Source organism: Pelophylax lessonae, assembly GCF_965119305.1.
Source record: "Pelophylax lessonae genome assembly, chromosome: 1".
NCBI classification, from domain to species: domain Eukaryota; kingdom Metazoa; phylum Chordata; class Amphibia; order Anura; family Ranidae; genus Pelophylax; species Pelophylax lessonae.
The window spans coordinates 308,965,936-308,988,618 of NC_138768.1; the positions used below are offsets into that span (position 1 = coordinate 308,965,936).

At 45.8% G+C, this 22,683-nt stretch overlaps 1 protein-coding gene across 1 annotated transcript in view; it reads right to left on the reverse strand.

Moving 5' to 3' along the window:
* Positions 1-22,349, reverse strand: part of LOC309555041 (acyl-CoA dehydrogenase family member 11-like) — a 180,624-nt gene extending 158,275 nt beyond the window's left edge. The window contains exon 1 of the mRNA XM_082256857.1: positions 22,242-22,349. Coding sequence (XP_082112983.1) covers positions 22,242-22,258 — 17 coding nt within the window. The 5' untranslated portion in view covers positions 22,259-22,349. The remainder of the gene's footprint in view (positions 1-22,241) is intronic.
* Positions 22,350-22,683: the final 334 nt, after the last annotated feature.

The window sequence follows — 22,683 nt, forward strand, 5'->3', positions numbered from 1 at the left end:
CTGAAATGTGGCAAAAGGTCGAAAAGTTCAAGGAGGCCGAATACTTTCGCAATGCACTGTAAATGTGAAAAAAAATGTGAATAACACGAAGGAGGGTGGATAAATAAGAATGGAAGAAAGCTACCAATTTAAAAGTGTCACCACTACAAAAGGACAAGACTAGAGGAAAAAAAAAAAAAAAAAAAAAAAAAAATCGGGGCCAATTTCCAGTATAAAATAAGTTAAAGTGCTGTAAATTGCATAATACTCAAAATCCAGTGCGAATCTCAAAAAGGTAAGAGAATCATCCAAAAAGCAGAATATAGATGACAATCAAAATGCGCACAAAATAATAAATGATAATTCACATAATCCAACACAAAAAAAAAATTTCTGACATGTTATTTACAAGGTAAAATCTGTATTTTTTTTGCTAGAAAATTACGTAGAACCCCAAAATATTATATATATTTTTTAGCAAAGACTCTGGAGAATAAAATGGCGGTCATTGCAATATTTTATATCACACGGTATTGGTGCAGCGGTATTTTAAACGCAACTTTTTTGGAAAAAATACACTTTACTGAATGTTAAAAACAAAAAAAACAGTAAAAAGTTAGCCCAATTTTTTTTGTATATTGTGAAAGATTATGTCACGCCAAGTAAATAGATACCCAACATGTTCCGATTTAAAATCGTGGAATGGCAACAAACTACGGTACCTAAAAATCTCCATAGGCAACGCTTTAAAAAATTTTAATGGTTACCAGTTTAGAGTTACAGAGGAGGTCTTTTGCGAGAATTATTGCTCTCACTCTTAAAATACCTCACATTTGTGATTTGAACACAGTTTACATTTTCGGGTGCAATTTACGTATGCAGTTTGCCTTGTTGTGTGGAGCACATGGGAACACTTTTAAAAAAATAAAAAATAAAAATTCCTATTTATTTTATTTTTCACCCTTCCTCAAAGGCCCTCTCTGACTATATTGTTGGGATTTGGGTGTGCAGTCAGGGTCAGCGGTAAATTCATGGCTCAGCCGCCCATGTAAAAGAGCCCTTAGGCCACATTCACACACGATGTTTCCTGAACACGTGACAAAGTGCACAAAAAACGCGCAATTTTGCAGTGCATTTCAGAAATGCACTACAAATGCGCATTATACTTGCGGTGCCATTAAATGTTAATGGCACCACAAATGCAGTTAGAAGACATGCGTTTTATCATGTGGCAAACTTGCAAAGCTGCAAGCCTGAAAAGGTTCTAGAGCTTCTATGCTGCATTTGTCATACGTAGGGCAGCTCATTCAAGTGAACGTGCTGCCTTATCTGCAAAAAAAAGACAGAGGGGGGAGTTTCAGAAGCTGGCAAAGGTAGAGACTCTGCAGCTGTCCCTGCTGTGCCAAAATCATTGGACAGTTGGCAATATGTAGAACCGAGCAGCCTGAGGGATAAAGCCAGCAGCGCTGCAGAGGGATCCGCAAAAGTCACAAGGAAGTACAGCCAGCCCTTCTGCTTGGCAAGTGCCCCCCTTTTGAACTGATGGTGCCCGGGCCTGGTAAAGGAGGGCTGGCTGTACTGCCTTATGAGCGGCCCTACAGCTTACAAATTCTTAGATGTGATGGCTGTAATACTTTCCTTTTTTATGCTCTCTCTTTTTTAAGCTTCCTTTCTTCTATTTAATCTGGTGATCCAGCGAGTCTGTTGTATTTCAAAAGATCAAGCTCTCCAGCAGAATGCATCACTTTACATGGATGAGAAAAAACACTTAACACTGGCAGGGGTGATTAACATTATCAGCTTTTATTTATTCTTCCAAAACCTTTACCCAAAAAGGTTAAAAACATTTGCTGTAACTGATTATAAAGTGTGAGCTGGAGTTTGAATACAGTTTGTGAGTATATCTAAATCTGCTAATACAGGGCTCGACAAACCCCAGGCACCAGGCCATTGTGGCGAGTAGGAAATGCAGCTTGGCGTTTGGGCTGTTGTCAGCCCCAGTGGCTGGCATGAGGGGGGGGTCGTACAATTGCCGAGTGGCCAGCAGGTGTCCCAAACGTTTTCTGATGCTGGAGGGGAGGGGAGGGGCGGGACCCTGAAGGGAAGGTTAGTAGTAAAGCTGTAAGATAGTAGGAGGAGCAGGTCGGAGAAGGAGCAGAGGTGACAGGGTAGAGCCCCTAGCATTAAGCGTTCCCTGTGTAACTCTCTCCTCCATCCCATTGGCTGCGGTTCTACATCGAGCTGTCTGGGGAGCCTGCAGCAGGAACTGGTGACTCTAAGCAGGCGCAGCAATGGCCTGGAGCTGGACACCACCTCGTAGGGGATCCCCCTGCTCTCGGCTCTGGTTCTCACCTGGACAGTGCAGCTTCGTCAGCGCGGCCTCATCAGTGCCCCGTCAGCGCGGCCCCATCAGTGCCCCGTCAGTGTGGCCCCATCACTGCACATTTAGAAAAAAATTGCTTCCTTCCAAAATTTGATAACAGCTTTTTTTTTGTCATGTATTTGGCAAAAAGTAAAAACCCCAGGGGTGATTAAATACCATCAAAAGAAAGCTCCAATTGTGTGACAAAGGTAATAAAAATTTGTGTTGTGTAACAGCGCTGAAAGCTGAAAATTGGTCTGGGCAGGAAGGGGGTGAAAATAACCAGTAGGAAAAAGGTTAAAAAAAAAAAAAAAAAAAAAAAAAAAAAACTAGCTCCTGACTTTTTTTTAGCTAGCTCCTAAATTCAAAGCAAATTGGTCAAGCCCTGTGCCAATACATTTAACACTAACCCCCCCCTCCCCCCCCTCCCTTAGACTGACAATGCTGCTGTGCCTCATGTGCGCCTTCATCCAGTTGTTCCTCACCAATACAGGGGATGTATTACTGGCCAGATCCCCAGGGGAAAACGGGGGGGGGGGGGGGGAGCCAAAGAAAAGAAAGCTGATGCACCCACCACATCAAATGAATGGTAAGCTGCAATTAAATACATTTTTGGTTTTGGGTTTAATACAGTTTTGATTCAGCACAATTGGTGATAGTACTTTACTTCATCCTAATTTTCAAAGTATATACAAACAAAGTCTGTGAGAGTGAAAGAGATTTGGGAATAATGATTTACTACAATAAACAGTTGCAAGCTAGTTGCGGTAATATAGTTTGGATTTCTCCAGACTGTTTACTTCTTGCAGAAGGCGCATAATAATAGCTTTTGTAATTGAAAACATAACTCTGTTCTCCTGTCATATTTACAGCAAAAAAAAAAAAAGCAAAGGATTACACCAGAAAATAAACTTTGTTTTTTTTTTTTTTTTTTTTTACCTTAAATATATCATTCACAAAAATAAGCAGTCTTGACATTACCAGGCTAAACAGTGTCATCTTCATGATCATTCCCTATAGTTACAGCTACTAATTAGAACTTATCACCACTGTATTGCTCACCTCAAAAAGACACCATATAGAACAGCAGAATTAAGGCAGTTGTAAAGGTTTTGTTTTTTTAATTAAAATAATAAACATGGTATACTTACCTGCTCTGTGCAATAGTATTGCACAGAGCAACCCAGATTCTCCTGTTCTGGGGTCCCCCGCAAGAGCTCTTGTGCCATCATAGGAAGACCACTTTCTATGGTGGCACACCTGTGGGCTCGCTCGCTCCCTCCTGACAGGAGTTGATTGACAGCAACGGGAGCCAATGGCTTCTGCTGCTGTCTCGGAGCCTGCAAGGAGAGAGACTAGTGCCTCAGCAAACAGGCACAGTGCTGGATCGACATAGGACTAAGGGTAAATATAAAGGGAGGTGAGAGGTCGACAACTATTGGGATATTTTTTACCTCAATGCAGGGAATGCATTAAGGTAAAAAATGCCTAGCCTTTAGAACCAATTTAAAGAATTTTGCGAGCAAAAACCTACGCAATAATCATTGGGTATCATGTTTTCATACAGAATGCTGTGAAAATCTTCACTATAATGTGCATGAAAAAAAAGATTGAAAAAAGATTGGAATTTAGAGAAGTGACCCAATTTTAGCTAGATCATTGTTATTTCAGGAATTGCCACAGAACATCAAGAACAAAGCAAACATGCTGGTGCATCATCTATTGTAGAATAATTTAATCATATTTCTAAGGCTACATTCACACTGTAAAAATCAATGTCTGCCACTGCCGCTATTTGCATGTAACCGTTCTCATCTGAGAACAGGCCAACCCTTGACAGAGACAGTGCAAGTCCAGGGATGCCGTTACTGGAAGCGCACAAACAGGCCACAGCTTCAGCCATACCACAGAGTGCAAACAGTTATGTATCTTGGCCTAGGCCGACAAGCCCAGGCCTAGGGCGGCACTTTGCAGGGGGCAGCAAAAAAGCTGCACCCTGCACGAAAAAACAAAAACAGCCTCCTCCTGGCTCCTGCACGAAAAGGGTCCCTGCCAGCTTGCACTACCCTTTTAGTACAGTAGATGGCGGTGGTTTCCTCAGGCGGAGATGATTTGTCTCCGGCCGCTCTCCGTAGTTGTAGTCTTGCTGCTCTTTGCCCGGACTCGGAGCTGTCAGTGAGTTTGGTCGGTCGGTGTGCGGATTGTGTGTGTGGCCAGTCATGGCCTCTAGCGGCTCTATCCAGATCCCCCCCGCGCCTGCCTCTTCTCCTGACCCATGACGGGTTTCTCCTGCCCGGCTCCAGCATGCGGGTGAGTGTAGACTCTCCGGCAGGGCCGGAGTGCGACTCATTTTCAGCCCACTTTAGTTCATGACTGACTATATTAAAATAATGTAATTAAAACCTCAGAATAAACGTTGCATGGTACAGGGGAATGCGGGGCTGCTCGCATGGTACAGGGGAATGCGGGGCTGCGCGCATGGTACAGGAGTACCATGCCTGCAGCACTGCATCTCTTGTAGTATGCCTGCAGCCCCGCATAATGGCAGGCAGTGCGGCAGTGGAGGAGTCTCACTTACCTGTTCCTGATATGTGCTGGGGAGGATGGGGGAGCTCCTCAATGTCGGAGGCCGGGTCCCGGGTGTTGGGGGTCACCCCCGATAATGGTGCGGCGCATGCGCAGTGACATGTTGGCGCCGGGTGGTGCCATTTTTAAATCTAAGGCAACTGATCGGAACTCCGCCTCCCGCCTCCCCAGCACATACGAATTCAGAACGGTGGCTACTGAAACTATCGGCAGTACAACGGCCCTCACACCGCACCATTATCGGGGGTGACCACTAACACCCGGCCTCCGACACCGAGGAGCTCCCCCAGCCTACACAGGTCAGTGCCCGCCCCCAATTCCAACGGCTGTCCTGTGGCACATGCGCAGTAGCGCATTTCCACGGACACAGGGACACTTGGCTTTTATTAATATAGATTTGACTTGTGTTTGCTGCCACTGATCATTTCACTTTTTTTTTTTTTTTATATAATGACTATGGACTTTCTAGACATTATACATATAAGTGAAATGATCCTATGACTGCAATCAGTGGCAGCAAACACAAGTCCAAATATCCTAAAAGAAAGGAGTAATTTTACTAATCCAGTGTCATAAGAATGTACTTACTAATGGGCACTGATAAAGTTGCACTGCACTGATGGCCACTGATGAGGTGGCACTGATATGCTGCATTGATGGGGCTTCACTAATAAGACATCACTGATGGGCACTGATATGCTGCACTGATGGGCACTGATTAGGCGCCAATGGTAGGTACTAATAAACTGCACTGATGGGCACAAATGAGGCTGCACTGATGGGCACAAGGCAGCACTGATAAGCTTTACTGATGGAGCTGCACTGACGGGCACTAATAGGCTGCACTGATGACCACTGATGAGGCAGCACTAATAAAGCTGCACTGATGGGCACTGATTTGATGCACTGGTGAGCACTTATGAGGCCGCTCTGAAATGCTGCACTAATGGGCACTGGTAAGGCTGCACTGATGGGCACTGACAAAGCTGAACTTATGGGAACTGATGAGGCTGTACCGATGGGCACTGATTGACTGTGGTTGTGGTCTGTGGTTTACAGATGACAATGCGGGTCATAAACAGGAAGGGGTGGGTCATATTTAATTTAGGGGGTGCCTAAGTTTAGTCAGGCCTAGGGTAGCACAAAACCTTAATACACCACTGAGTGCAAATCTAAAAGATAACAGAGTGCAGCTGCATCCAGAGGCGGCAAAACTATTCATATCTCATTGTCACTGTGAATGTAACAGCAGCATTTAGTTGCAGTGGTTACCCTGTTAGGTCCCTTTCACACTTGTGCAACTTGCCCTGGGATTTGAGACTGCAAAGTCGCATGACAAGTCGTACTCAATGATTTCCAATGAGTACCATTCATATCTGTAGGACTTCCAAGTCGCAACAACTTCAAAGTAGTCCCTGCACTACTTTGGGCTGATTTTAATGCGTTTTAGGTCCATAGACATAGTCATTGCTTCAAGTTCAGTCAAAATCATGGCGAAAAAACAAACAAACAAACAAACATCGCTTTAAAATTATGGCAAAATCTTGTGACGTTTAGGTCGCACAAGTGTGAAAGGGGCCCCTTTCACACTTGTGCAACTTGTCATGCAACTTTGGACATCAGAGTTGCACGACATGTAATTTGCCATGTTTTCCAATGATACCCATTCATATATGCGCAACTTAAAGTTGCAGCAACTTCAAAGTAGTTCCTGCACTACTTTGGCCCGATTTTAATGCGTTTTTGAGGTCCAAAGACATAGACATTGCTTCGAGTCTAGTCAAAATCGCGGCAACAAAATCGTGGCAAAATCGCGCGACTTTTAAGTCGCACAAGTGTGAAAGGGGCCTAAATGTGGATATATATATATATATATATATATATATATATATATATATATATATTATATACAGTGGGTACGGAAAGTATTCAGACACCCTTAAATTTTTCACTCTTTGTTATATTGCAGCCATTTGCTAAAATCATTTAAGTTCATTCTTCTTCCTCATGAATGTACACATAGCACCCCATACTGACAGAAAAACACAGAATTGTTGACATTGTTGCAGATTTATTAAAAAAGAAAAACTGAAATATCACATGGTCCCAAGTATTCAGACCCTTTGCTCAGTATTTAGTAGAAGCCCCCTTTTGATCTAATACAGCCAGGAGTCTTTTTGGGAAAGCTGCAAAAAGTCTTTCACACCTGGATTTGGGTATCCTCTGCCATTCCTCCTTGCAGATCCTCTCCAGTTCTGTCAGGTTGGATGGTAAACGTTGGTGGACAGCCATTTTTAGGTCTCTCCAGAGATGCTCAATTGGGTTTAAGTCAGGGCTCTGGCTGGGCCATTCAAGAACAGTCACGGAGTTGTTGTGAAGCCACTCCTTCGTTATTTTAGCTGTGTGCTTAGGGTCATTGTCTTGTTGGAAGGTAAACCTTCGGCCCAGTCTGAGGTCCAGAGCACTCTGGAGAAGGTTTTTGTCCAGGATATCCCTGTACTTGGCCGCATTCATCTTTCCCTCGATTGCAACCAGTCGTCCTGTCCCTGCAGCTGAAAAACACCCCCACAGCATGATGCTGCCACCACCATGCTTCACTGTTGGGACTGTATTGGACAGGTGATGAGCAGTGCCTGGTTTTCTCCACACATACCACTTAGAATTAAGGCCAAAAAGTTCTATTTTGGTCTCATCAGACCAGAGAATCTTATTTCTCACCATCTTGGAGTCCTTCAGGTGTTTTTTAGCAAACTCCATGCGGGCTTTCATGTGTCTTACACTGAGAGGCTTCCGTCGGGCCACTCTGCCATAAAGCCCCGACTGGTGGAGGGCTGCAGTGATGGTTGACTTTCTACAACTTTCTCCCATCTCCTGACTGCATCTCTGGAGCTCAGCCACAGTGATATTTGGGTTCTTCTTTACCTCTCTCACCAAGGCTGTTCTCCCCCGATAGCTCAGTTTGGCCGGACGGCCAGCTCTAGGAAGGGTTCTGGTCGTCCCAAACGTCTTCCATTTGAGGATTATGGAGGCCACTGTGCTCTTAGGAACCTTAAGTGCAGCAGAAATCTTTTTTTAACCTTGGCCAGATCTGTGCCTTGCCACAATTCTGTCTCTGAGCTCTTCAGGCAGTTCCTTTGACCTCATGATTCTCATTTGCTCTGACATGCATTGTGATCTGGAAGGTCTTATATAGACAGGTGTGTGGCTTTCCTAATCAAGTCCAATCAGTATAATCAAACACAGCTGGACTCACATGAAGGTGTAGAACCATCTCAAGGATGATCAGAAGAAATAGAAAGCACCTGAGTTAAATATATGAGTGTCACAGCAAAGGGTCTGAATACTTAGGACCATGTGATATTTCAGTTTTTCTTTTTTAATAAATCTGCAACAATGTCAACAATTCTGTGTTTTTCTGTCAGTATGGGGTGCTATGTGTACATTCATGAGGAAGAAGAATGAACCTAAATGATTTTAGCAAATGGCTGCAATATAACAAAGAGTGAAAAAATTAAGGGGGTCTGAATACTTTCCGTACCCACTGTGTATATATATATATATATATATATATATATATATATATATATATATATATATATATATATATATATATATATATATATATATATATATATATATATATATATATATATATATATATATATATATATATATATATATATATATACACACATGTAGAAAATGAGAAGACAACCACCGCTCAGGTGAACAATCCTGGTGCTGTGGGTGCTGACCCCGGCTCGCCACCGCACCATGCACCTGACAGATGGAGTAGATCCACCCAATTTATCAGGTTTTATATGCTTTTAGAGTCTTTTCAATACTGCTTACCCTTCATTTGAAAGGTAAAAAGGTGGATGTTTTGGACGTAACAGTGTACCTAGGTTATTTCTGGTCATCCAGCACCTATGCCATACATACTCTGTGCAGTTGCAACCCTTTATATACTTTGTAGACAACCTTTGATACAATGTTACTCTGTTCCATATATGCCCTTGTCTTGGTGTCTGGGTATATTTTTGTATCTCTTCTTTTTATTATTATGGGAGCATCCATTGTGTGTATCTTTAACATACATAGTTTTTTTATACTGTATATGCTGTTGTCTGTTTTGTGTTTTGATTAAAATAATTTATATGCTTTTAATATGTATGTTTGTAGCTGGAGTCACCTGACAGCCAATCAATTATGGGTGGTATCCCGTTTGGGTGTGCAGTAAGTTGTGGACTGCCAGATGCTCCTATTGTAGAGAACAAGCACTTGAAAGTGTGAAACGCATCTATCTCTGTATCCTGGGTACCTTTGACATATGTTAATAAAGGATTCATCTTCCTAGCAGCTGGTGGTGTGCAGCCGGTTTCTCCATTTTTACACAACATATAGGTAGGTATAAACCGATTTGCCTTTTACATTTTTTCCTACAGAGGTCTTGTTTACTCTGCTCAGGGCCAAAATCTTCTCTGATGCTGGGCACGCCAACAGAGTGAGTCCACATAGGCTTGAATAGGACCCACACAAGAGACATGAGAATTCCCCTTATTCGGGTCTATGAGCAGAAAGTAGAGAGGTTAAGGTGTGTATATTTTTTTTTTTTTTTTACAAATGTGAACTTGTCCTTTAATGGCCTGTTCATATCAGAAATATGTCTGCAGAGACAGAATCAAAACCAGAACCATACTGACACACCCGAAATATGTCTGCAGAGACAAAATCAGTACCAACACTGCAAATATGTCAGCAGAAGCAGAATCAGAACCATACTGCCACACAGGAAATAAGTCTTCAGAAACAAAATCAGAACCATACCGACACACCAGAAATATGTCTACAGAGCCAGAATCAGAACCATACTGACACACCAGAAATATGTCTACAGAGACAGAATCAGAACCATACTGACACACCAGAAATATGTCTGCAGAGACAGAATCAGAACCATACTGACACACCAGAAATATGTCTACAGAGGCAGAATCAGAACCATACTGACACACCAGAAATATGTCTACAGAGGCAGAATCAGAACCATACCGACACACCAGAAATAGGTCTGCAGAGGCAGAATCAGAACCATACCGACACACCAGAAATAGGTCTACAGAGGCAGAATCAGAACCATAATGACACACCAGAAATATGTCTGCAGAGACAGAATCAGAACCCATACTGACACACCAGAAATATGTCTACAGAGCCAGAATCAGAACCATACTGACACACCAGAAATATGTCTGCAGAGACAGAATCAGAACCATACCGACACACCAGAAATATGTCTACAGAGGCAGAATCAGAACCATACCGACACACCAGAAATATGTCTGCAGAGGCAGAATCAGAACCATACCGACACACCAGAAATATGTCTGCAGAGACAGAATCAGAACCCATACTGACACACCAGAAATATGTCTACAGAGGCAGAATCAGAACCATACCGACACACCAGAAATATCTACAGAGGCAGAATCAGAACCATAATGACACACCAGAAATATGTCTGCAGAGACAGAATCAGAACCCATACTGACACACCAGAAATATGTCTGCAGAGCCAGAATCAGAACCATACTGACACACCAGAAATATGTCTACAGAGCCAGAATCAGAACCATACTGACACACCAGAAATATGTCTGCAGAGACAGAATCAGAACCATACTGACACATCAAAAATATGTCTACAAAGGCAGAATCAGAACCATACCGACACACCAGAAATATGTCTGCAGAGGCAGAATCAGAACCATACCGACACACCAGAAATAGGTCTACAGAGGCAGAATCAGAACCATAATGACACACCAGAAATATGTCTGCAGAGACAGAATCAGAACCCATACTGACACACCAGAAATATGTCTGCAGAGGCAGAATCAGAACCATACCGACACATCAGAAATATGTGTGCAGAGGCAGAATCAGAACCATACTGACACACAGGAAATATGTCTACAGAAAGAACTAGGGATAGACCGATTATCGGCAAGGCCAATATGCACTTTCCCCGGAGCTGGCCGATATTTTTGTGACGTCATTCTGCTTTTGCCGCTTTCCTCGCCTTGGACAGCCTCGTCTGGAGTCGGGACTAGTCTCGGGGCAGTGTATCACAGCCATACATCCACCCACAGCAGCACAATGCCAGCCAGCCACCCACATCCACAGGCTCTGCACCAGCCAGCCAGCCACAGGCACTGTACCAGCGAGACAGCCAGCCACCCACAGGCCCTGTACCAGCCAGCCACAGGCACTGTACCAGCCACCCTGCCAGCCACCCACAGGCACTGTACCAGCCATCCACAGGCACTGTACCAGCCAGCCTGCCAGCCACCCACAGCCCCTGTGCCAGCCAGCAGCCCACAGACAGGCGTGCCAGACAGCCAAAACAGGTCCTGTACCAGCCAGTCACAGGCCCTGTACCAGCCAGCCACCCACCACAGGGTGCCAGACAACCAGCCAGCCACCCACCACAGGGTGCCAGACAACCAGCCACCCACCACAGTGTGCCAGACACAGGGTGCCAGCCAGCCACCACAGGGTGCCAGCCAGCCAGCCAGCCACCACCCACCACAGGGTGCCAGCCAGCCACCCACCACAGGGTGCCAGCCAGCCAGCCACCACAGGGTGCCAGCCAGCCACCCACCAAAGGGTGCCAGCCAGCCACCACAGGGTGCCAGCCAGCCAGCCACCCACCACAGGGTGCCAGCCAGCCAGCCACCCACCACAGGGTGCCAGAAAGCCAGCCACCCACCACAGGGTGCCAGCCAGCCACCCACCACAGGGTGCCAGCCAGCCACCCACCACAGGGTGCCAGCCAGCCAGCCACCACAGGGTGCCAGCCAGCCAGCCACCCACCAAAGGGTGCCAGCCAGCCACCACAGGGTGCCAGCCAGCCAGCCACCCACCACAGGGTGCCAGCCAGCCAGCCACCCACCACAGGGTGCCAGCCAGCCAGCCACCCACCACAGGGTGCCAGCCAGCCAGCCACCCACCACAGGGTGCCAGCCAGCCATTAATCATTAAACAAAAATTAACATGTTCCGTACCAGATTTGTGTCAAAAATTGTCTTATTTTTCAGAACTATAAATGTACAAAATATAGGCCCATATCGGCCGATACCGATACGTTGTGACCAAAATATCGGAATCGGTATCGGTCCTGAAAAAACCATATCGGTCTATCCCTAGACAGAACCATACTGACACATCAGAAATATTTCTGCAGAGACAGAATCAGTACCGACACTGCAAATATGTCTGCAGAATCAGAACCATACTGATACACCAGAAATATGTCTGCAGAATCAGAAACAGTACCATACTGACACATCAGAAATATGTTTGCAGAGATAGAATCAGAACCATACTGACACACAGGAAATATTTCTACAGAGACAGAACTAGAACCATGCTGACACACAGGAAATATTTCTACAGAGACAGAACTAGAACCATGCTGACACACCGGAAATATGTCGAGACAGAACTAGAACCATGCTGAAACACCGGAAATATGTCTACAGAGACAGAACCATACTGACACACCAGAAATATATCTGCAGAGACAGAATCAGTACCGACACTGCAAATAAGAGGACTCGCCGGCATCGCTGTGTCATCTTATGCTGAATTTTATCTACTACCAAGTAAGAGGCTGTCTTTATGCACTTTATCATTAAAGTTTGTCAGTATTACACTATGGGCTTGCCCGGTTTTATGTTCCCTACTACATGTTCATGAGTGGAGCTGCCGTTTTGAGTTGACCCAGGAATACTGCTGGCTTATTGATGCGGTGGAGTGTGATAGTGTGGCCGATCCATTGAGTTCTATAAGGGGAGGACCGTTCCATGATTGTTCAATTGTATACGCCTAATACAAGAATTTTTAAGGTGAGAGGCCAACTTTAAAGGTGGTGGTCGTGAGTGCACTAAGAGCACCTGTCTCTTCAATCAGATAGTGTGTGTCACCTTTACTTCACAGGCATTGCATGGACTATCGGCTCTCCTACCATTGATGCTGCTGTTTTTTCAATACTGTCTTGTTTTATACTAGCGCTGCTCTATTTTTTATAAAAGACACTGCAAATATGTCTGCAGAATCAGAAACTACCATACTGACACACCAGAAATAAGTCTGCAGAGACAGAATCAGTACCGTACTGACACATCAGAAATATGTCTGCAGAGACAGAATCAGAACCATACTGACACATCAGAAATATGTGTGCAGAGATAGAATCAGAACCATACTGACACATCAGAAATATGTCTGCAGAGACAGAATCAGAACCATACTGACACATCAGAAATATGTGTGCAGAGATAGAATCAGAACCATACTGACACATCAGAAATATGTGTGCAGAGACAGAATCAGAACCATACTGACACATCAGAAATATGTGTGCAGAGACAGAATCAGAACCATACTGACACATCAGAAATATGTCTGCAGAGACAGAATCAGAACCATACTGCCACACAGGAAATATGTCTGCAGAGACAGAATCAGAACCATACTGCCACACAGGAAATAAGTCTGCAGAGGCAGAATCTGAACCATACTGCCACACAGGAAATATGTCTGCAGAGACAGAATCAGAACCATGCTGACACACTGGAAATATGTAAATATGTCTACAGAAGTCAGCCTCACAATCACAGCTCTTGTGGCAGACGCCGCTACCTACATCTGTAGCCAGTGGAAGTGGTTACAGATAAAAATAAGGGTTTAGCTGTTGAATTTTGACAGACCACATTTGCATATCAGAAAAAGTGCTGCTTAACCACTTAAAGAGGTTGTAAACTCCGTTAAATTTTTTATTTTTTTTTACAAGCTGAAAGATAAACACATAATGAGCTAGTATGCATAGCATCCCGCTCGCCGGGGTAACGATTCAGCGGCTCCCGAGCCGCATCGGTTGTTACCCCCGGAAAGCCGACCACTGTCTCTAAACAACGGTACCAGGATGATGCCTCTAGCTAGAGGCATCATCCCGGTATAACCACGCAAAGTCAGCCAACGTACGGGTACGTCCCTTTGCGGTAAGTGGTTAAGCTGTTTAAAGTGGTTGTAAACCCACTTTAAATACTTTTACCTTTAAGTAAGCCTATATTAAGGCTTACCTATAGATGCTATAAATATCTCCTGAACATGCACCGTAGGAGATATTTACAGTGCATGCAGCCGATGACGTCATCGGCGCATGCGCTCTGAAGGAACGGCCTACCCGTGCTGTTCTTTCAGAGCCCTGTGCTGTGGACGGCGGCTCCTGCGCGCATGCGCAGGAGTGATTTAATCGCACCTCCGGCCAATCAGATGGCCGGAGGACCCAAACCAGGAAGCAGGACGGCTGAACATGTCGGCCGTCCTGTCGCTGAGCAGGCAGCACTGCGGGGGGCTTTGTTTTAAGGTAAGTATTTCATAATGAGCTAGTATGCAATGCAGCCAGCCACCCACATCCACAGGCCCTGTACCAGCCAGCCAGCCACATTCACAGGCCCTGTTCCAGCCAGCTACAGGCACTGTACCAGCCAGCCAGCCACCCACCCACAGGCCCTGTACTAACCAGCCAGCCAGCCACCCACCACAGGGTGCCAGCCAGCCACCCACAGACAGGGTGCCAGACAGCCAGCCACCCACCCAACCAACCACAGACAGGGTGCCAGACAGCCAGCTACCCACAGACCCTGTACCAGCCAGCCACAGGCACTATACCAGCAAGCCGCCCACAGCCCCTGTGCCAGCCACCCACCACAGGGTGCCAGCCAGCCATCCACCACAGGGTGCCAGCCAACCACCACAGGGTGCCAGCCAGCCAGCCATCCACCACAGGGTGCCAGCAAGCTAGCCATCCACCCACCACAGGGTGCCAGCAAGCCAGCCATTAAGCATTAAACAAAAATGAACATGTTCAGTACCAGATGTGTCACAAATTGTCTTTATTTTTCAAAATTTTAAATGTACACAATATCGGCCCATATACAGATATGCAATGGGCAAAATGTCGGTATCGGCGCAGAAAAAAACATATCGGTGTATCCCATATATATATATATATAGGTAATTTAAACGATTGACCAAAACAGTACACATTTTTTAAGTATTCCAATAGTTTTAGAGGAGGTCTTGTCAAACACTGGACCCGAGCATTGGGTCCAAAAAAAGTCACCAATAGCCTGACCTTTTTACATATCTGACCTATGGCACTATGCTACCATCTAGAGCAGTGGTTCTTAACCTTGTTGGAGGTACTGAACCCCACCAGTATCATATGCGCATTCACCGAACCCTTCTTAATTGGAAAAATAAAACATGATTTTTTCAAATTCAAAACATAGGTATATATTATTTTAGGTACATATTTATACATAGGTGCACAAAATGAACAAAACCATTAAGAACAAAGAACAAAACCATTAAAACATGATTTTCACACAAAAACAAAAACATAATAATGAATATTTACTGCAAATTAGTGTGAATTCTGCTGTTGTCTTTCTGAGAGCAGTTCAGAAATGCACGGCTTTATCTTGGCAAGTGCAACTCTCGTGTCATTTTCGCAACAAAGTCTGTTCCTTTTCTTTGTTTTTATGTCCAGCACCCCCCCCTTACAGCAGGCCAGGGTGAGGTGAGGTCCCGTCCCCCATATAGATCACCCCCTTTACAGTAGGCCAGGGTGAGGGGGGTCTATATGGGGGATCCCGGACCTCACCTCACCCTGGCCTGCTGTAAGGGGGAGATCTATATGGGGGACCTGGTCCCCCATATAGATCCCCCCTTATAGCAGGCCAGGGTGAGGTCCCCCATATAGATCTCAGGTCCCCCATATAGATCCCCCCTTACAACAGGCCAGGGTGAGGTGAGGTCCCGTCCCCCATATAGATCTCCCCCCTTACAGCAGGACAGGGTGAGGCGAGGTCCGGACCCTGGCCTGCTGTAGGGGGGGATCTATATGGGGGACCCCAGAGTGACCTAACCTCACCCTGGCCTGCTGTAAGGGGGGATCTATATGGGGGACCCCAGAGTGACCTAACCTCACCCTGGCCTGCTGTAGGGGGGGGATCTATATGGGGGACCTCACCTCACCCTGGCCTACTGTAAGGGGGGGATCTATATGGGGGATCATGTCCCCCCTTACAGCAGGCCAGGTTCCCCATAAAATAGATCCCCTTTACATAGTCTTCTCAGTGTTCTCACACAGTCAGTCAGACAGTCAGTCAGTCACTAGACTAGTACAGCCAGTACTACTCCAGTCCTACCTTTTTTTCACCTGTGTCCCGACTGCCGATCACAGGCTAGGTTTTCCTCCTGCAGGCTGCAGCACCACTGTCACCACTGGCTTTCAGGCCTCTCACCTGCAGGCTTCCTCTGCTGTTGAGGCTGCCTGGCCTGGTGGTTCTCTCCTTCGCTGCGCTGGGCGGCTGCAGCACGGGTTAGTCCCTCCCCCAAACAGTCCCTCTCCGCACCGCACGCCTGGCCTGTCTCTCCCCCCCCCCCCACCACTCCACAGTGGGCGATGCCGGGTCCGGCTGGGACGGATTCGGCCGGGAGCCGAGCTGCACAGCCAGCAGTGAGATTGAGCCAGGGGCAGAGAGAGCTGCGTGTGCGAGCAGACTCAGCGGGCGGCGGCGGCCAGCCTATCATGACAGAGTGAGTGAAATGACACTTCGGAGGGGATGCGCCCCCCCAGATGTTGCGCCCGGTGCAGCCGGCCCCCCCTGCATCCCCCACGCTACGCCACTGGATGTTATGCATTTCCATGATGACGGCGCGGAGCAGGAGCGGAAGGACATGCCTGAAACTGGAGAAATAGTCCCTGACAGCGAAGTGGTACTAGCGGAGGGTGTGCCGAACCCTCGAGACTGACCCACCGAACCCCTGGGGTTCGATCGAACCCAGGTTAAGAACCACTGATCTAGAGTTTGTGGACAGAAAAGCATTCCAGTACTGCCAAGATCAAGAACCCCTGTTGTTTTTACAATTTTTGTAGAGACCTGATAGGATCTTTCTTTTAAATAATGTATATTGATAGCTAAAACCTTTTTTTTTTTTTATAATTGGCTTTTATTGCAGTTGGTTTCTCCATTAGAGATATTTAGTCTATCTGTCCTGATGACAATTGTCACCTGGATTAAGTGAGGGAAAACTCTTAATTTCAAGTTCTGACCAGAAGAAGGGAGGGAAATGTTCCAATGGGAACACCTAAGTGCATGATGCCAACGAGGCTACTGCCTCAGGAGACCAGGAGGGGGCAGCACTGAGAAAGGAGTGCCACTACTGTACACTCTGGAGTTGATTTGCTAAAGAAAAAGTAGGCCATTTACTTTGCAAGGAAAATTGTCTTAGCTTAGTGAATGAGGTGAAGCTTTGCTGACTTCCATCTATAAATCATGTGCAAGCAAATATACTTTTTATTGCGATTCGTTTCCTTGCACGTGTTTGCAAGGTGAATTTTTACACCATTCACTAAGCTAAGGGAAAATTCAAATGCAAAGTGAACAGTCTATATTCCTAAAGTAAATTAACCCCTCTGTTACCACTGCAGCTCAGTAACGTTACTCTGTATACACAAGGCAGTGTTACTAAGCTGGCTGCTAAGATACTGGGAGGCACAACATCATTGGTTGTTACCTGTCTGTACCATAACTAATGATTCTGTATGGTCCAGCTGCCTGTGTCCTAGCAACACTATGCTGGTAGGTTGGCCATAGTGTCATTGCCTGCAGTACCAGCATCCTAGCAACCAAAAGAGGGGCAGCAAAATTGGGGTGATATCCGGGGAGGGATGGCGTCAATGAATGTAGGCAGGCTCCTGTGGCCAACACTCCCTTTGCAGGCAACTAAGAGGGGGGTTTCCCTGTGTCTACAGGCTTAACTTTAGATATACACTACACTATATTGTCAGATGTATTGGGACGCCTGCCTTTACACATCCCAGTCTTGGTCTTTAGGGTTCAATATTGAATTGGCCCACCCTTTGCAGCTACAACTCTTCTGGGAAGGCTGTCCACAAGGTTTAGGAGTGTGTCTATGGGAATGTTTGACCCTTCTTCCAGAAGCGCATTCCTGAGGTCAGGCACTGATGTTGGACGAGAAAGCCTGGATCAAAGTCTCTGCTCTAATTCATCCCAAAGGTGTTCTATCAAGTTGAGGTCAGGGCTCTGTGCAGACCAATCAAGTTCCTCCAACCCAAACGCGTTCATCCTTGTCTTTATGGACCTTGCTTTATGCACAGGTGTGCAGTCATGTTGGAACAGGAAGGGGCCATCCCCAAACAGTTCTCCACTGTTAGGAGCACTTGGTATGCTGACGCCTTAGGAGTTCCCTTCACTGGAACTAAGGGGCCAAGCCCAACCCCTGAAAAACAACCTCACACCATAATCCCCCCTCCACTAAATGATTTGTGAAACCAGTTAACAAAGAAGGATCCACAAAGACATGGATGAATGCGTTGGGGGGGGGGGGGGGGGGAACTTAACTGGCCTGCAAAGAGTCCTGACCTTAACCCAATAGAACACCTTTGGGGTGAATTAGACCGGAGACTACCATGCCTTCTCATCTAACATTAGTGTTTGACCCCCACAAATGCTCTTCTGGAAACTTTTCCATAGACACACTTCCAAACCTTGTGGACAGCCTTCCCAGAAAAGTTGAAGCAGTTATAGCTGCAAAGGGTGGGCCAAATCAAAACTGAACTAGGATGCCATTAAAGTTTATGTGCGTGTACAGGCAGGCATCCGAAGGCCTCTTGCACACTATACTCCTGTTTGAGCATCTCCTTTTTCCAGACCTTTTTTTTTGTATGTATTTGCGAGTATTCGCGAGTATTTGCGTGCATTTAAGCTTAAATTACTGACCAAAATTGCAGATTTTTCTATTTTGTTCTTACTGAAGAATGCACAGCACTTGTTTACGCACCTGTGTGCATAGGCACATTACAATTAATGGGCTGTATTTTAGCTAAAAAAGCTGTACTGAGCATTTTCAAGCCGCGAGATGCTCAAACAGGAGTATCGTGTGCAAGAGGCCTAATACTTTTGACAATATAGTGTACTTTAAAGTGGAGTTCCACCCTAATTTTATACTTACCTCCATCTTCTCGCTCCGGGTTACCTGAAAAACAAATGGATAAATCGCAATTTTTTTTTTTTTTTTTTACTTACCTTGTAGAGAAAATATACTTACCTTACTTCCTTCTTCCTCCCCTCGGCGGCCGCGGCGACTCGTCACTTCCTGGCTTTTGCAATGATTCCTGGGAGCTGAACGTCATCGCTCCCAGGAATCATTGCGCCTGCACCGACCCCGACGTCCGTTCCAGGGCACGCGCGTCATTCCCTTCTAAACAGCTTCTGGGCATGCCCAGAAGCTGTGGAGGGATGACGCGTGCACACCGGAAGTGACGTCGGGGCCGGTGCAGTGCATCGCGGGACCGAAGAAGAAGGAAGAGGACGCAGAAGAGGATCGCGCTGGCTTCAAGCTGCCCACACCTGAGATGGCAGCGCTGGAGAATACTTTTTCAAGGTAAGTATTTCTCCTAAAAGGTAAGTGCAACCCGGGACAGATCAGAGGCTAGCCATTGTGGAATGTACTAGCCCTGACTGTCCCGGGGGTATTTTTTTTTTTAAAAATGTGCACTGGGTGGAACTCCGCTTTAAGCCTAGGTTCACACTGTAGTGGGTTTGGAGTCAGGGCTGCTTTTAGAAACCACAAGGCCCCATACAGCCAACCTGACAGGAACCCTCCAAATATACAGTTTACAATGCTTCAGTTATAAATGAGCATAATGAGTGATCAGTACAGATCATTCACTGTGTTCATTCAGGAAAGGAAGGGGCTTGTGACGGTGACATATTTACTGGACCCTTTCCCCACTGTCCATCCTATTGTGGGTATGTAGCTGCCGGTTGGAAGGAGGAATGCTAGCAGCAATGTAGGGAGGCCTGGGCAGCAGGGGGAAAGGTGTGGTGCACAGGAAGGGTGATAAATTCCTGGACCTGATTCCCTGTATGGCGCTCTGCAGCAGGTGAAAGCCAGCAGGAGGCAGACGAGAGGAAGCCAGCTTTCAGCTGCTGCAGAGCCATACAGGAGATCAATTCCAGTTATTCCCCCCCCCCCCCCCCATGCTGATCACTCTCCATGCCCACATCACCCAGTTGCCTGGACCCCGTACAGGACTGGTGGTACCCCCTTATCCACAGCCCTATTAAGGTCATGTGTAAATCGCACCCACTCCCACGCATCGGAAACACAGAGTGTTTTCCGGTACATTAAACCACATGCTATCACAGCACCATGCAGCTGCATTGTTAAAAAAAGGTCAGAGACTTTTACCTTGCATTTCCTGCCGGTACAGAAGCCTGTTCAATTGAATGAGCTGCTACACCCGAGCAAGCGCCGCGTGCAGGATCTGCAACAGTGTGTACCTAGGCTGATGCACATTTTTATGCATATGTTCAGCATCTGTGTGTTTATGATCAGTTTCAAAGGCTCTGCATAACAAATGTTGATGCACATACATGTCCCGACCATATAAAAAATACCTGTAGGAAAAGAATTAGCCGCACATCCAGGGATTCCAATAAGTTTCAAATACCTCCACCTCCAAAAAGTTGCAAGTGATGACACCAAAGACACCAGCATAAAGTCTCGTAGACGCGTTTCACACATACATCCCGTGCTTAATCGTAATGATACAAGTGTTTCCACGGAGGCGGGCCGGGGCCAGCACTCTATTGGATATCCTATCTCCTGGCAATCACCACACAATATGCACCTGGAGCAGTGTCTTTCTTTTCTTCAATATAAAAAATACCTGTAATCTCCAATTAAACTATGTTTCTCCCCCGCTCTTTAGATTGTAAGCTCCACGAGCAGGGCACTCCTATTCCTTCTGTATTATAACTGTCCCCCCTCTACATTGTAAAGTGCTGCATAAACTGTTGGCGCTATATGTACCAATTCTCTTTGTACCACCTTTTTCTGTTTCCTTTCAATAAAAGTTTATATACAAAAAATAAATAAATCCTAAATGATATTTCTTAGCCACTTGCCGACCGCCGCAAGTACATATACTGCGGCAGTCAGCCCCTCACAGGCAAAGTGACGTATGGGTACGTCACTAGCCTGTGAGGCTCTGGGGAGCAGGCGCGCTCCCGCTCAGTCACGGACCCCATGTCCGCCGGGCACTCACGATCGTCCGTGACAGAGGGAGAAAGGCAGGCGGCTGATGTAAACAAGCCGTCTGTCATTCTCCCCTGTGTAGGAATAGTGATCATACGGTTTTACTATGTAGGACCGTTGATCACTGTTCCTACAGCTTAAGCCACAGCCAATCACAGTTAGAATCACGCCCCTAGGGACACACATAACCCCTCCCTCTCAAAAAAAGTTAACCCCTTCACTACCAGTGTAATTTTTACAGTAACAGTGCATATGTATAGCACTGATTACTGCAGTAATGTCACTGGTAACCCCAAAAGTGTCAAAAATGTCAGTCAAGGGTCCGATCTGTCCGCCCCAATGTCGCAGTCCCCTAAAATAATCTCAGATCGCCGCCATTACGTGTTAAAAAAAAAAACAACAAAAATCTTTCCCTTAGTTAGTAAATGCGATAACTTTTGCGCAAACCAAATCAAAATACGCTTTTTGCAATTTTTTTTACCAAACATATGTAGCATAAAACAAATTGGCTGAAAATGTTAAAAAAAATTTGATTTTTACATTTTTTTTGGGGAATTTCATATAAAAAAAAAAAGTGAAAAATATTGTTATTTTTGCAAAATTGACGCTTTTTTTTGTTTATAGCGCATGATCAAAAAAAAAAAATCACACAGGTGATCAAATACCACCAATAGAAAGCTCTGTTTGTGGGGAAAAAAGGACTTCAAATTCGTTTAGGTACAGCATCGCACAACCGCGCAATTGTCCATTAAAGTCACGCAGTGCTGAATCGCAAAATACCCCGTGGTCAGGAAGGGGGTAAAATCTTCCGGGGGTTAAGTAGGAAAACACATAATTATGAATGGATCCAAAGTCAATTAACTCAGAAACACTAACTGGAGTTAAATTAATGAACTATATTAGAGCCCAGCACAATGTTCTGCACTTGACTTTCTCTTCCCCAGCCTTTGACATGTGAGGACTTGTTGAGCAGCTTGCCTTACTACATAACACACCACACACAACAGGCCAATGAAAACATTGCTGATACATCCCACGCTAGATACAAATCCTACAGAAGACCAACCCGACACCCACATTCCTTTCACCTTCCCCCCCAAATCCGGGTTACCCTCTTATAGATGACATTGCAGCTCGCCACTTCAACTCTTACTACACAAAACAAGTCACGTGAGCACATAAGGGCGGGGGATATGCTCTGATTCGCTGCAGGCGATCACGCTTCCGGGTGAGGTGGAGATTTTTTTTTCCCCTTACGTGATATTTGTAGTGAGGCGGGCTTGCGAGCCTGGTGCGCTCTGATTGGTGGAAACCGGATCACTCGACATGTCAGGCTGGGCGGGAAAGGCGAGTGAGTAGTCAAATGAGCTGAGAAAGAATGTGTGATGACACGCTGTGAGGTAAATCAGAACAGTAATGTTATGTCTGGTGCAATGGGAAAACGAGGTGTCAGCTCTGTGTGGGAAGCAGTGTGATATTACATCAGTTGGTTTCGTGTGTGGCATATTATAGGGTTGCCACCTCATCCCTTTAAATCAGGACACATATTAATT